The following is a 15,497-nucleotide window of genomic DNA, read 5'->3' as shown; positions in this document are numbered from 1 at the left end:
TTCAATTCAGAATTCCCCAGGCTTCTTTCGGCGGCCTGGACGTTCCAGTGGACTCATTAAGAAGGTCTTTCTCTCTTTCCTGTATCCTCTCTCATCAGGTGTTCAAATAAGCAATCAATCACCCATTTCCGCGTTTGCACAAAGATATGAGGAAGCTTTTGACTTTCTCTAAATATGAAAAAAAATCACATCTGCTAATACGCTTTTTAAAAACCCCAGCTAGGAGAGTTTCCACAAGAATACTACAGACACCACAAAGAAACAGGAAGAAATATGCCTTTTATTAGAAGTCTCATATATACAGGGAAAGCTGTTTCTCACAGCTCAGGGAAGGCTGTGGGGAACAGCCACCGTCGTCCAGGGTCACCGTACTTACATTGGCAACACCATTTAAACATCACCTCATATTATGAACAAATAGAACTGTTACACAGAAATGCAAAAGAGACACAGGTATGTGTATGGACACTTCACATATTTCCTAGAAACAAGTGGACACGAAAATACAATGTGCCAGTAAAAAAAAATAGGCATATCAGTACATGTCTTTTTTTTTCTTTTCTTTTTTGTTAATACATGGTATGCTGAGCTTTCATCTCAAGCTTTTTTCACGTCAGGATTTGCAGGCACTTTAGCAATGCAGCCATGGTTTACGATACATGATGTTCAGACCAACAGATGGAAACCCGGGAGCAACCGAGGTTCTTGTGACCCACACGTACATGAAAATATTGACATGAGAGCAATCTTTTGTTACACCGTTTTGGGACACGAAGTTGTTCTCTGTTCGATGTGTAATGGCTTTTCCCTTATTTGTCTTTTCTATTTCATGACAGAATTATTCAGTAGCATGGATGGCATCACCAGGCAGAGGGACAGCACGTGGATGTCTGTTCGAACCAACTTTAAAAACTGTAGAAAGCAGATGAATTTTTAGAATCCCCAAACGACTGTCTGATTTATCTGTGCCCTTCCTGCCAACCTGTCAAACAAAAACTAATTAAAATAATTACTGGGAGGTACTGGGCCAGAAGCTCATCCTGGGAGAATTCCTTTCGTAGCTACCACCTCCCACATCACGATACACACTGGCCCGCGGGCAGGCCCAGTCCCTCCCCCTCCAGGGTCACTCTCATCTCCCACGTTCCCTACACAGAGCTGTGGTGACTCAAGACACACGGTAAGAACGTGACTAAACAAGCACAGGTATGAACACAGACTGAAACGATCATTTCCTGGTAATGATGAGGTATAAGGCAGTTACAAAAGGACCCCCATGATAAGCAGACAGTGTTGGAATATGGCTTAGCTTCTCTAATAGGATGAAAGAAGTTTCCTGTTACAGTGAGCCGAGATGGAAAAGGGAAACCATATGATTATAAAGTACTCTAACGACCGTGCTGTGAAGTACCGTAAAGCCTCCATTTCTGGTGTACCTCACCACTTTCATCCACCAGAGACGGAGACGTCGCCTCACATCTAAGGAAACTTAAAGAGAAAAAAGAGGGATCAACGTCCCCCTCAACTTCAAGGTAATTTGTCACCACAGTTGTAGGGGCTGAAACACAAAGCCACGACATCTCACGAGTTGGGCCAAGATTCCTGGTACTCCAGAGAGATGCAGAGCATATGAATGCCTCAAAAAGATGATTGTCAGATGTTGGGAAATCCTTCCACGAAATAGACACTTGAGACACGGCAGCAAAGACATTAAGGCCTTCCATTTCTTTGCCCATACTGCTTAAAGGCACTGATACCAACATCAGAAATATTCCATAGTACCATCGAGGTTTTAAAAAAACTCCCCAAATACAAGTCTTCATAGGAAAATGTCCTTTATTGCCTGACATGAAGCATCCACTCCTCTCCTGCTCAGGAGTAGAAAGGCCTGCCTTTCTCAGGGGTCTGGAGTCTGTTCAGCCTGGCGACCTGAGAAGGGGAGGGGGGCACATCCTGCCGGAAGGGCCCCTTGGCAGGGGCGTAATTGGGGTCCTGGACTTTCTTATATGAGTCATAGTTGGTGAGCCCCTCGGGGGGAGGGGGCTGCTTCTTCATCTGTTGCTCTTTCCGCCTCTGCTCCTGGCGAAGGAGCTCCTGGGTCTCCAGCATCACCCTGGCGTTGAAGCCGTGCCCGCCCAGGTAGCCGTTTCTGGAGCCCTGGTAGCTGGAGTACCGGGGGTTCTCCTTGGCGCTCTGGAAGCCTTCTCCCGGGGAGTAGCTCTGCTCCCAAGAATCCTGGGAGACAGAGCTGGCGTTCTTCCTGCTTTGTCTGGAAAGCAAGGCCCGAAGGTTAGTGTGACGGTTGGGAGAAGGGGAGAGAGGGAGGGAAGGAGGGAAGGCATGAGGGTGAGGTGGAAAACGCATTTCAATATTTCAACAAACACAACTCTGTTCCAGGCACTGCGATAGGGGCTGGGGGATTAAAACATGACTGTCCTCAGCCAGCTCACAATCTCAGACAAGTCAACAATAGCTAAACAGGAGAGGGAACTAATAGATTCAGTGGCTATTCAGAAATAGGGTCCTCCTCTGTGTCTGGATAGGTACCAATTGTTCTGCTTAGGGTGACAATGTCTCCTGCAATTTAGACACATTGGCAAGATGCTGGCTAGGAGTATTAGAGATTTGGCAGCATCTACCCCAGCAATAATGCTCGCTTTACAATGTTACAATTCAATTCTAAACAAGCAAAACAAATATTTTACACAGCTGCCACCAGCATTCCAGAGATGCTAGCTAATAGAAAGTACATGCAATGGATTACAGTATGAGTTCAGTTATGAAAGATTTAAATCTACACTCCTTTCTGATTAAAAATGCAACAGGCAGTCCCAAAAGCCCCTGTTTCGAGCCGTACACGTCAGCAACTGACATCCCTCAGAATACGCGCTCCTCAAGACTGTAGAAGCTGGAAGTCTGTGGGGCAAGCACTGTTTTCCAGTACTGTCCCCTCCCCAATGCCCAGGATGACCTGCTTCATGCACTTTTGGTCATCTCAGGATAGGAAAATAAATCAGAGTCATAAAGAAATTCCAAATTCTTATTACTTCTGCAATAAAGTTGCACATCATTTTCAGGAAACATTATTATTTTGAAATATCTTTAATTTACTATCAAGTCTCTAAATGCTTTCATGAATTTACAATAAGATTGGCTATGATAAAGTAAAACAATTTTGCACCAGAAAGGAAAACATGCCCTAATTTTTTGCCTTGAAAATGGAAGAAAGAGAGAGAGAATTGAGTAATAAAACAAAACATATTGCTCCATTTATCAGTAAGAAAATCATTTAGTGACAGTATGCATTGCTCAGCTTTTCACATCAATGCACTCAACATGACAGAATGTTCGAAAAGACTCCTGTAGAGGGAGAACGAGATCTATGCATCTATTGGGTCTCTGGCCGAAATGAAGCAATTTGCATTTTGGAACATTCAGAAGTGCCATCAATATGGTTTGGGATGAAATCTGCCCATTTCCCATATAGGCTAAAATGTAGTCAGGGATGTCTTCAACAAGGAAAATGAGTTACCATCCGGCACCGTCTCTGCCTATGACTGCGATTAATTGAGCAGTCCACAGTACGTCTATCTGGTTCTCCTTTAAGGGGAATCAGGCCATTGGTACAAGCAGCCCAGGCAAGAATTCTCATATTTAAGGGAATAGTTTATTTGCCTAAAGCACTGATTATCTTCACTTAAAAAGTCATAAATTAATCTGCCCAGAGACATGAATGATGGAAAGTGCCAGCATGAAACCAGGGATTTGACATTAATCAGGAAATGTTAATTACAACAACGAACTTGTTACTAACATCACAGCAACAAGAGCAGGATTCCTTAATGGGTTAGTTATCAATTTAAAGATAACCAGAAATAGGCTGCAGAAATGTCACCTTTTTCATCCTTTGCCTACTGGGATCCGCCGACCCTCTCCACCCTCACTCCTCAACTCGATAAAGCCTGAGGCTTCGCCCTATGGCAGATAGGCACCATAAGTTGAATTTTGAATCATCCCAGGAAGACAGAGTCTTTTTATATTAAAACACATTGAGGGGCCGGCTCGGTGGCACAGTGGTTAAGTGCGCACGTTCCGCTTTGGCAGCCCGGGGTTCGCCAGTTTGGATCCAGGTGCGGACATGGCACTGCTTGTCAAGCCACGCTGTGGCAGGTGACCCACATATAAAGTAGAGGAAGATGGGCACGGATGTTAGCTCAGGGCCAGTCTTCCTCAGCAAAAAGAGGAGGATTGGCGGCAGATGTTAGCTCAGGGCTAATCTTCTTCAAAAAAACCACATTGAGAATTCACTAAAGGTTTGTTAGGGATGGAAATTATGATAAGGTAGGAGAAAGAACTTTTCATAGCTAAAATTTTCTTTAAATTAAGCAGCCTAGAGAGAAGGAAGCAGACTTCCCTGAGGTTTGAAGTAAGATACGTGGCGAAAGTACACACACATAGATGCATACACATGTACACACATACACACAGACACATAGATGCCTTCTTGGTAGGGAAGCTAGTGGTATCAATAAGCTCTTAATTAAGGAGAGGACAAGAAATGAGCAGATTGTAAAGAAACATGAGGAAGCAGTGGACAATAGGACAACTTTCCTGCACTAGAAAACTAGTCACCTCAGGACTGGGCACAGTGGGAGAGTGGCTTAGCATCAAATAGACACAGATTCAAATTCTGAGTCTGCTGCTTGCCAGCTGTGTGACCTGGGAGGGTTATGTTCTCTGGGCCCAAGTTGCGTCATCTGTGAAACAAGCATGATATCTAACCTCATAGCGTTATGGGGAGAAATAAATAACACATGTAAAGTGCTTGGAAAAGTGTGGCATGGAATAAATAGTTGGCCAGTGGGTGTTGAAGGAGTGGTCTGAAGGCAAAGTCACTTTGCCTTCAAAGATTAGGCTCTGGGTTTGGGGGAGCATCTTTCTGAACAAGGGGGAAAAAACACCTCAAAACATCAGCTCTCCTTCTTTCATCAGAAGGTTTAGGTAGAGATCAAGGAGCCAAGAAAGGCACCAAAGACTAACTAAACCCTCACCAAGTGAAGGCAGCTCCAAAAACACTTCCTCAGAGACTAGAAGGAAGTTTTCAACCGTCCCATGATTGCTCGAAGGCCACAGACAATAAGAGCAGCAACAAAACATCCACCTCCTTCCACTGCATTTCATTATAACCAACACACACGTGTGCTCAGTTCTGGAAGGAGACCGCCAGAGATTTCCGCGTCCACTCCAAGCACACAGCCTGGTTTGGCAATAACTATCTCCACAACCGCACTGTCTCCGATGCGGCCAGAAGACTGTCATCACGCAGAGGGCTTACACCAAAGCCCCAGCACCCGAGGAAAGCCATTTAGTCACGAAATGAGGAGGACACAGAAGGCGGAAGAAAAATATAAAGACCAAGGCTGACAGGTTGATAAGCAGCCTAGAAACATAATAAATGGGCCTGGCGGGGAGACCACGTCGGGGTGCGGAGACATGGCGAGGAAGTGAGACGTACCAAGCAAAGGAGGCAGACACCAACAGACGTGAAGCCAAGGGACAGGAAGAGATGAAGAGCAAATGGTGAGAGGGCAGGAAAAGAAAAAAACTTAGTAAAGGATCTTAAATAAGTTTTCTATCAGTGACTATGACCGAACATACTTCTACCCAATTTTAGAGTTGCCTTTTGGATACTAAGGAACTAATCTAGGAATTTAAAAAGGATTTAAAAAAAGAAAGTAAAAAAGAAAACTAATTTAGGAATAAAAAAAGAAAAGAAGAAACCCTAGACTGATTGAGAACTGAGAGTGGGGCCACTCAGTTCCCCTTTCCTCCTGAACTAGTGTTACCACCTGGCGAGTGTTTCTTACTGAATTTTCAAAATGTAGCTTGAATTCTACAGGTTTCCTTAATTACAGCAAGAATTCACACGGCCCAGGCTCACACACATCCCTCTAATTCAAACCACCTTATCTCGTGCGGCTGACACCAAGTCCCGACCATTTGTTTCACTTCTGCTCCACTTTGCCAGTGAGCTTCTCCTGTGCGTGAAATCTTTCTGGTATCAAATGCCATACCAACTTGTTTAGACAAAACTCTGCTAACTGTCAACATCCAAAAAGCAGAAGTCAGTATCTTTGAAGAACATGCCGTGTCAGAAACTTGGACCTGACTCCAGCACGCGGTGGGCTGTTGCGAGCTCTCTCGGTCCTTTACCTTCCTCCAGATTTCTGCACACAGCCTGGGGTTGAGCGGGCTGCTCTGAAAGGAATCAAGGCTGGGGCAGGGGGTGCTCTTCTAAATCTTCCTCACAGATGCGAAGATTTGCAACGAGAAACTATCCTCTAAAAGAAGAGACTGTGACGGAGATGCCTGCCAGCCCCTCTTGCCTGAACTTACACAATGCTCTCATTTCAGGATTTCTGCTTTTCTCAGGTCTACACAGAATACAATGACTAATAATAAGGGAGCTACAATTATCCTAGAGGGAAAGTCTTAGTTATTTAGGGAAATGCTAAATGGCAGCAGCGGCAGCAGCTCCCTTCTCCACGCACATGGATACTTCCACCAGGTGCTGCAGAAGGGAGGGGCAGAAGGAAGGGGAGCAAGGAGGAGAGGTGGGCAGGAGGAGAGGAAAGCGAGGGTAAAAGGAGCAGTGTGGAATACTGAGCGACTGTGGAATGTGAGCAGAAGTCAGTGGAAGTACCCACATCTTTCCTGGTCCTCCCCCTGATGATTGGAGCTCTAGAGTCCTTTCTCCCGCCAGGCCCCCTGTCCTTCCAGGCTCTCCCGCCACCGTCTCCCCACTTCCCTTCCTTTGCCCTCCGCACTGCCCAACTCACTCCTCTTCTCATATACACTTGGTGATACTTCTCCTTCATTTCGTCTAAGTCCTCTCAAAGACAACTAAAATATATGAAGCCAAACAACTTGCCGATAAAACAAGACCACAGCCCCTGACAGACAATGCCATTCACTTAGGCCATGATGTGCTATGGGTCACCCGTGTGGTTGTGGTGGCATGGCCACGCCAGCTATGTCAATTCATTCACATTATCATACTCATCTTCCCAACGGAAAGTAAGCCAAACAGGCTGGGGGAAGGGATTTTACACAGAAGAACCTTTATGTAAAATTCTTAAGGCGTTCAGCATTTGATGCATTGGATTGATTCATACCGTGGCCTTCTTCCAAAAGCTAAGGGCAGTGGGGCACGAGGGAACTTTACACCTGCGTTTGTTAACATTCCAGACTTGGGAATAAAAGCCCTCAGTAGCCATGAGCCTTATGAAACAATGGTGTAGCACACGGGCAGGTTCGGATCTGAATTCTGGCAGCATTATGTACTAGCTTGTGTGACCTTGGGGGAAGTTACTTAATTTCTCTGAGCTGTTTCCTTGCACAACAAGATTATCTCAAGGTCCCGTCCAGGCCTAAACTTCAACAACTCTTACCTGGAATGGGCTAAATAAGCGCTATGCTCCTACTTAAAAGAAAAAGAGGTTAGTCCTCAAAGGAGATCCAGCTTTATGGACTGAAAAGAACAACCGAGTGAATGAGTTACCATAATCGACGGTACCATCCTGGTACAGATTTTTATTCACTGGGCTGACTTGTGTCAAGGTGGGAAAGTCTCTCATGGTTATTATAGTGACCATTTAGCATTTAAATGTCCTTATTAAAAATGGAATCTAGATCACTTTTATATGGACCAGTCAAGTTTACACAGATAAGTATTTGCTCCCAACCTCAAAATTGTTTTGCTCAAATTGAAAAGAGTCTACTTAACCATGGTAAGTGGATTTTTTCCACCCAAAATGTTTTTGCCACCTGGTTTTTGTCAACAAATGCCTACAAGAATTGTGATTATAGGAGTGACTGGTTTGGGGAAGTTTGGAAAGCTGAATGTTTTTAAATACTTTTATTCTTTACATGCATAGAGGAAATACTTGAATGGGAAATGACTATTACTTCAGTGTATTAGGGCTCAGTCACCTGAGCACTTTCCAGGCTCTTGGCAGAGAAGCCCCCAGCAGAAGCGCCTCCTGCGGGGAGCTCCGCAGATAAACCCTCTGGCTTGGCCGTCAGCTAACGAGGTGGGCAGCCCTAGCTGCTCCGAGCTTCAGCACTGAGCACAAGCAGAGATGGAGGACAGGAGAGAGGGCGTTTGGGACCACGGAGCCCATCAAAGTGCAGGGCGTGGAGCATTCACCCTCTATCTTTCTACAGACCTCTAGGTTTACAAAGTATTTACTCTAGTTACCTTTGAGAGAAGCAAAATGAGAGTTATTTCGCCTTTCTTCAGAAGAGGAAACTGTCTTGTCCGTGGCCAAATGGAAAGGAGCAGAACCAATGCCAGAACTCAGGTCTGACCCCTAAGCCCAGTACTCATAAGTCATGTTACTTTGCTTTCGGTTAGGGAGCTTTTGGGTCAAATTGTTGGCATCTCCTGAAAAACCTTTCTTCCCAATCTCTTGCCACACAGTAAGATGCCTCGAAGCTAAGCAACAACTCCCACCGTCCATTTGCAGTTGCTCTATGACTACCGTGTGTAAGCTGGAGAAGCCAGGGCCATTTTGGAAGGGGGATTTCCTAAAGGACTGGGAGGAACGCTGAGCGAGGGTCGGCGTACCGGGGCAGAGAGCTGTACTGGCGCTGGGCCTGCTGGAAGCTCTCGCGCTCTTCCTGCCGCTGGCGCTGCATCTGGACCTCCACGGACACCGAGTGCCTGCCGCTCTGCGCTGCCGGCCTGGAGCTGGGCTGCAGAGAAAACGCCACATGTGAACGAGAAAGGAATTACATACAGCACATAACTGGCTGACTTAATTTTCATTCTTAGAGACTGACCAGAAACATTTTGCCAATTCTGTGAATTTTTCAACAAATCAAGGGCAATACTTTCAAGTTTCTTAGAGGAAAAAAAGCAGCTAATTGCTCTTGTGAGCCCCAAATAATCACCTGAAATTTTGATCATGATTTTAGAACGTCTTAAAATTGAGATGTCAACTTTTCCAGTCTTCTTAACGAGGTTTGGTAAATACTGACCTTACATACCAGTTTACATCCGTTGTAACTACGGAAAATATAGGGAGGAGTCAGGCTGCTCAGAAAACTAGAAGACGTCAATGCTAAATACATAAATAAATAGAAAAGTTTTGTTACAATAATTCACAAAAGTGGGAAAGGCCATGGGTGCACGCTTGCAAGTTGGCCATGCTGGTGAATCTTTTTGGTAGGTATATATTTTAGTCTAGCAGTAGGATACAATATAGCGGATTCCTCCTTTACTAAAGGATGACAGTTAAATTTTGACCAAGATTAGCTGAAACCAGGCACGGTTAGCCATGTACAGGTCTCCTCCAATCCATGATGGCAGCCAAACGGGAACAGAAATGCTTACCAAAAGAATAAACCTGAAAGCTAATAGCTACTTGAATTGGTTAGAATACATTTTGCCTTAGTTACGAGGAAATGGCATTTTTACCTAGGTGAATTATATCCTATAGAGAAATTTCCAATCCTTCTGGCTTAAATATCCTGGTCAGCAGGTCATCTGCTGACAGCTGCCTCTCACCAAAATCAGACACTGGATGTGTACACTGCGCTGGGCAGAGCCAGCCCCTGTGGATACTTCAGCTTCTCACTGATGGTTTCCAGCTTACCTCCTAGACCTGTTCAAAACAGACAACGATGCCTCCCACTTTACAAAACACCCAACAACGGTTTATCACAGTGTCGGCGGCATGCACTAAGTAAGCCTCTTTGGTATTTGCTAACCTCTAGTCCCCTTTGTGTTACGCAACATTGTGCAATAGGCATATTCTGAGCAAAGAATGTCTGCTAAAAACAAGTTATTGATTTTCTTTTAGAGGTGAAAGCCAATGGCAGACTTTGACTCAATAATAATTTTCTAAAATAACAGAGTCTTAGCCCTCATTTGGAGAGTTGTAAGATCACATGTGGGCTTTTTACTTAAAGGGTGGCTCCTGTGGTTGCCTTTTGTGTGAACAGAAAGAAAGCATCATCTATTGTTCTTTTTCTGCCTGGCCAGCATTATCTCATTTGTTGGTAAGCAATAACAAGGCAATATACAGGACAAAAATTTCAAAGCATATGGGCATAGTCAGTGAGCATATTAAAAATATCCCGATACAAAAATAATGCGCGAGGAGATTAAGCTTTACAATACCCCAGTCTCTACTAGCGGATGTTTATAACCACACTCATTGGAACGAATGTGTGTTCAGAGACCTGCTCCACAACACTGTTCACATAACACATCAGTGGTGCCTTCAGCAAGGCAAACACTTCGCTGGGTGAGTTCTGCTTATGCAAACAAAGCACCAACCAATTGTTCACCAGCTCCATTACAGGAAACAGACATTTTCTCCATTATGCTCGAGGAGGCTGGCTGAAAAGAAAACCGAGCTGTTCTGTCGTTCATGGTGGGCCCTGGGAAAATTGCGAGAAGCCACTAGACAGGCAAAGCAAGCTAGAAAATCCTACACGATTTCCTGTACGCCCTCAAGAAGAACCACATCTTCCTCTCCTCTCCTCTCAGCACCAGCTATCCACGCATGTCAAGCAGTCTTGAAAGATCTGGCATTCTGCAGCAGGATCTAGTAACCAGCTTTTTAAGCTCATGCTGTTCTATGACACACTGCTTGTGGAGCTGTGAAAAGAAAATGCAAGGTCTTGTAGAAATTTCAGGTGTATTTTTAAGTAGTTTCTCCCAGAGGCCTGAAAATTTGATTCCGACAGAGGAAAAACGAAGTCGAAGGGCTTTTGTTTCCTCCACTGTCTGTTTTCTGACACTTCACCTCAAACCTTACCAGCAGCAAGCATCTAGCTGGATCTTGATGAGTTCCAATAACGAAATTATCATCAGATGGGGTCTGAAAACTTAAAATGAGGGAACGAGTTTGGTATCAGCAAACTGACCTATTTCATAATGTTATGCTCACCAAAATGGAATAGAAACCTCAGCCTTACCATTAATATTTTACTTCATTCATCTTTTGTAGAGCTAGCAAAGGGGGGGGGGGATTATTAAAAAGAATCATCCTTAAGAGGAAACTTTACTGGGCCACGGATTTCAACGAGGATTGCGCACATCATCAGCCCAGAGCAAAGACTAAAGAAGTTTATCCTAGCAAGTTTTATACTTGGCCTGAATCAAAAATAACCTGATTCCTGATTTCAATGAAGATCTCATAAAAATGTAAATTGTGGGAACAGTGTTACAATTGACAGTCTTGACTTTTAAATAGCGTGGATTCTATCCCTATGGCAGAAATAAAATAATGTATCTAAGGTCCTAAATTTCAAAAATAAAGGAAGGAGGAGATCATTTGTAACTGCAGAAAGAAGTGCATGTTTTCAAATAAAACACCATCAACAACCACAACAACAGGGTAAGAGCTATATAGGAAAACACACAGGTGAAACATAATTGTAGTAATTCTGGAGATTCACCAGATAACAGGCAATAGTTCTGTTTTAAGAGTGAAAATTACAAACAACCTTGGCCTTGTTTGTGATGAAATTGGTGACAAGCAATGACCTTTTAAGTAAAAAAATAGCCTAGGTTGTCAAGGCCATAACAATAATAGAGGTTGTGAGAGAGAAATAAATATGTGATTATCTATTACCCAACACACTGGAGCCCACAGTGTGTGAATCTTTTCGTGGCTTGTATTTAAAACCACAAGTGAAAATTATGCTCTTGCAAATGAGCTGAAAAGTTCTGGTCGTTATTCATGATTATAAAGAGATACTATTTACACTATACAAAAAATTATATAAAACTTGGGAAAGCCATACAATGTTGATATCACTTACTAGTATAAAACAAAATGTTAAAAATATCTTCCATATAGTGTCTCACTAAATTAAGTCATTAACTAAGCATTTCTCTCAATTAAATAAAATCATTTACTTTTCAAAAATAAAAATAGATAATAAAAAAACAAAAATACAAACCCCAAGCTGTTAATAGTTAATAGACTAAAGAAAGAACAAAAATAAATATACACTGTACGAAGCTTCAGCACTAATTAGAATTGGGTAAAATTGTAAGACTTTTAGAGCTTAATATAAATGTGTGTCACTTATGAAATGAAATTCATTACTGTTTTATTACTATTTACATAAAATATTCAATAATTTTAAAAGTCTAATTTTTCTTCATATAGATGGGAAGAGTAGCATGTAAGCGTGTGTATACTTGTATATATTAAAATATATATACACATATATGTAATATTCTCATAAATGATCATTTCAGGCAGATTTTCTACTTAAATTATGAATAATAAAAATTTTCAAATGAGTCCAAGGGCATGTTTGGAAAACAATAATAAAATGCAAAAGGTTTGTGCACTTTGGATGGAACGATGAAGATGATGAGAATGATGATGATGATGACTGCGACAAAAACAGAAAGAACAATGCTATCCCTTTGAGATTTAAAATCCTTATTTTAGCAATTCAAATATGCTATAATCCTGGTCTGAATTCTCTATTCTGATAAAAACAGTAATTTAAAGATTTGGTAAAGGGGAGAAATAATTTTCATGCCATTAAATCACGTGAAGAGTATAAATTGTTTACTCTGTTTAAAAGTGGCCATGGCTAATATTGGTAATTATTTTCTATAGTAGACTTATTTACAACTTTTAATCAAAACAAACTTAACTTTTGCTTATCTATTCTGCCTTCTCAGCCTTCACCTCTATCGTATCACAAGCTATGTTTATACAACTATCGATGGAACTCTTGTGGGTTTTGAATGTTGAAAAGCTTAATTGCTACTAATGATGTGAGTAATGGCTGAAAAGTCTGCAGAGCATAACAATTTCTCTTATAAAGTTTTTATAAATAGATGTTTTAGTCTTAACACACTACTGTCTTCATCTCGTCTTTCCCAACCAGCGTTGGATCTATTTTTCCCCCATCTTAAGCAGCAGGGACATTGAAAATAAAGGGGTAGCTCTACAAAAGAAGCCAGCCCTCCAGGGTCAGGGGCTACCGGCACCTGAAGGCAGCCTCTCAAGTCTCCAGCACCCCGGGCCTCTGTGGGTGGACGGGCCAAGGGGCACGCAGGCTTTGGCAGGAGGGCGAGGTGCGGCGCTGTAAGAATGGGGTGTCTCCTCTGCAGCAGTGCAGAGCCCTTTGCCATAAATAAAATGTCCCACTTTGCTGCAAGAACGGCTCTGTCCAGGTCAGTTTCCAAGGGGGTGATTTCCACCAGTTTGACTTAGAGTGACACTACTGCAAGACTGTGGACTAAGAAGGCATTTGTTGAGTCAAGGTATGAGGGAATGACAGCAGACACCTCTGAAGTCTTAAGAAAGATAGGCGCCAGCCCCGCGGCCGAGTGGTTAAGGCTCACACTCTGCTTCAGCGGACCAGGGTTTCACCGGTTGTGATCCTGGGTGCAGACCTGCACACTGCTCATCAGGCCACGCTGAGATGGTGTCCCACATAGCACAACCAGAGGCACTCACAACTAGAATACACAATATGTACTGGGGGGCTTTGAGGAAAAGAAAAAGAAGGGGAAAAAAAAGAAGATTGGCAATGGTTGTTAGCTCAGGTGCCAATCTTTAAAAAAAAAAAAAAAGATAAAAACAAATCCAACATTTTCTCAAATTCCCCAGGTACAGGGAAGGCAATCTAGGAGTGCAGGGTGGCTGTGCAGCTCAGCTCGCCAATTAAAGCAGGAAAACTCTAAAAGGGTAAGAGGAATCATTAAAGAGTCCAAGACAGGAAAATGGAGAAAAGGACAGATTTTTTTCTATTTGTTCAAAGACAGCTAGGAAGAAAGCTGGGGGAGAAGAAGATACTCACATCACAGAGGATCAATTTTCTCTCTGAAGGACTAAACTACTTTCAGTCACTACCAACCCGGGCTGGAAAGGATTTAGCAATATAGCTATTAAAGGCCCCATTATCCCATCTATCAATCGTCTCAGCCAGCAAGTCTCCTTGTGGGCAACACTCAGGTACCTGCAAAGTTTTAACAGCATACTGTAACTTACGTCTGCAGCCTGCAATTTAATTCTTTTAAAAGCAACACTAAGTCCCGTCCATATCCGAGCTCCGAGCTCCGTGATAACAACCCTCACCTCAGCTATTGTTCCATTATCCTAAGAAAGATTTAAAGCTACGTGCTGCTTTATTTATGTTGCACCCGGCCCTACGTGGAGAAGAACTTGCTATTTTTTCTTCTTCTTCTTCTCTTACTCAACTTGGGAGAGAATTCACTTCAATTACAGAGCCAAGGAAATTTTCTGGGCCTCTGCTCATCTAAAGACCTTTTGTGCCACAAATCAGCTCCCTTAGGCCCAAACATTATTTTGAACAAAAGCGCAGGAACAGGTGCATTCCATACTGCTGGAGTTTAGAGAGAACATTTTGGAAATGGATGAACCGAAAAGGGCTACTTGGATGAATTTTCTGCGGCATCTCGCTGCACGGAAAGTAACTGGCTTGGATATTTTTCTATACGATACATCTGGTGGCACTTTGTGTGTGGGCATTTCTAACAAGCACGACAGTTTCAACTAATATGGTCGAAGCTGTACACACAGCTTGAAGATGAGTTTGTGGTTCCTTAAAACTAAAATGATTACAAACCATCCCAGTGGGTGAGATCATGGTCTTATCCTTTCCAAACACAGTGACCTTTCAAGGTCAGAACACATACGGGAAAAGAAAAAAAGGTTCCAAGATACTCAGAGTTCATTTTGTAAAACAGATAATAGAAACCATAGACCACACTACATTTTGAACAACTGAGCAGCTCTTCTTAAGGCAACAATGACAATTGGTATGAAAATTAATACACCAAGTAGAATTACAGTCAGTGAGTTCATTTACATGATCGGCAGAATGGAGAGTACACTGCAAGATCCCAATTGTTTGAAAATTAAAAAAAATAAATAAAAAGCAAAGAAAAGGTCAACTTCTGACCCACCATTTAGGAAATTATTCCATCCCTGAGGAAATCAGCCTGTCATCCAAATAATTCACTGCTCAGTCATTACAGGAAATGATAATACAAGCCAACTTGTCTGTCTAAAGTTGCTATGGCATTTTGATACACAATAATTTGGCTTATGACCTTCAGTAGTTGAGTTTCTAAATGTATAAGATTTTCTCAAACATTTTTCCTAACATGATTGTTCACATTAAGTAGATAACATAGAAACGTATGCCAACATTTTCACCGCTCCCATTAAAAAAAAAAATCTTATAAAGAAACCCAAATGGATATCAAATCATTTCCACATCTCTTAGTAAAAAACATCTAGAACTAAGAAGCAGGAAATGCTCGTTTACCCTCAAATAAACTTGGAAATCTTGCATGTGGATACAATGTCACCAACCAGAAATAAATCCACTCAATCTTAGTGCCCAAAGATATGTTTCTCTGTTTCCCAAAGTTATATATTTAAAATATATTCCAACTTCAAAGAGATGTTCTTTCAAGCCTT

General features: G+C 42.5%; 1 protein-coding gene across 19 annotated transcripts in view; it reads right to left on the bottom strand.

The window, feature by feature from the left end:
* Positions 1–259: 259 nt before the first annotated feature.
* The window catches only part of PARD3 (par-3 family cell polarity regulator), a 518,486-nt gene continuing 503,248 nt past the window's right edge, over positions 260–15,497 (bottom strand). For all 19 annotated transcript variants that reach the window (XM_046679514.1, XM_046679504.1, XM_046679509.1 and 16 more), the window contains 2 exons: positions 8,630–8,757; positions 260–2,269 (listed from right to left, as the gene is read on the bottom strand). In XM_046679514.1, coding sequence (XP_046535470.1) covers positions 1,873–2,269; positions 8,630–8,757 — 525 coding nt within the window. In that variant the 3' untranslated portion in view covers positions 260–1,872. The remainder of the gene's footprint in view (positions 2,270–8,629; positions 8,758–15,497) is intronic.

The sequence above is a fragment of the Equus quagga genome, chromosome 12 (assembly GCF_021613505.1).
Source record: "Equus quagga isolate Etosha38 chromosome 12, UCLA_HA_Equagga_1.0, whole genome shotgun sequence".
In the NCBI taxonomy this organism is placed as follows: Eukaryota; Metazoa; Chordata; class Mammalia; order Perissodactyla; family Equidae; genus Equus; species Equus quagga.
This window is presented reverse-complemented; position numbering and strand designations above follow the sequence as displayed.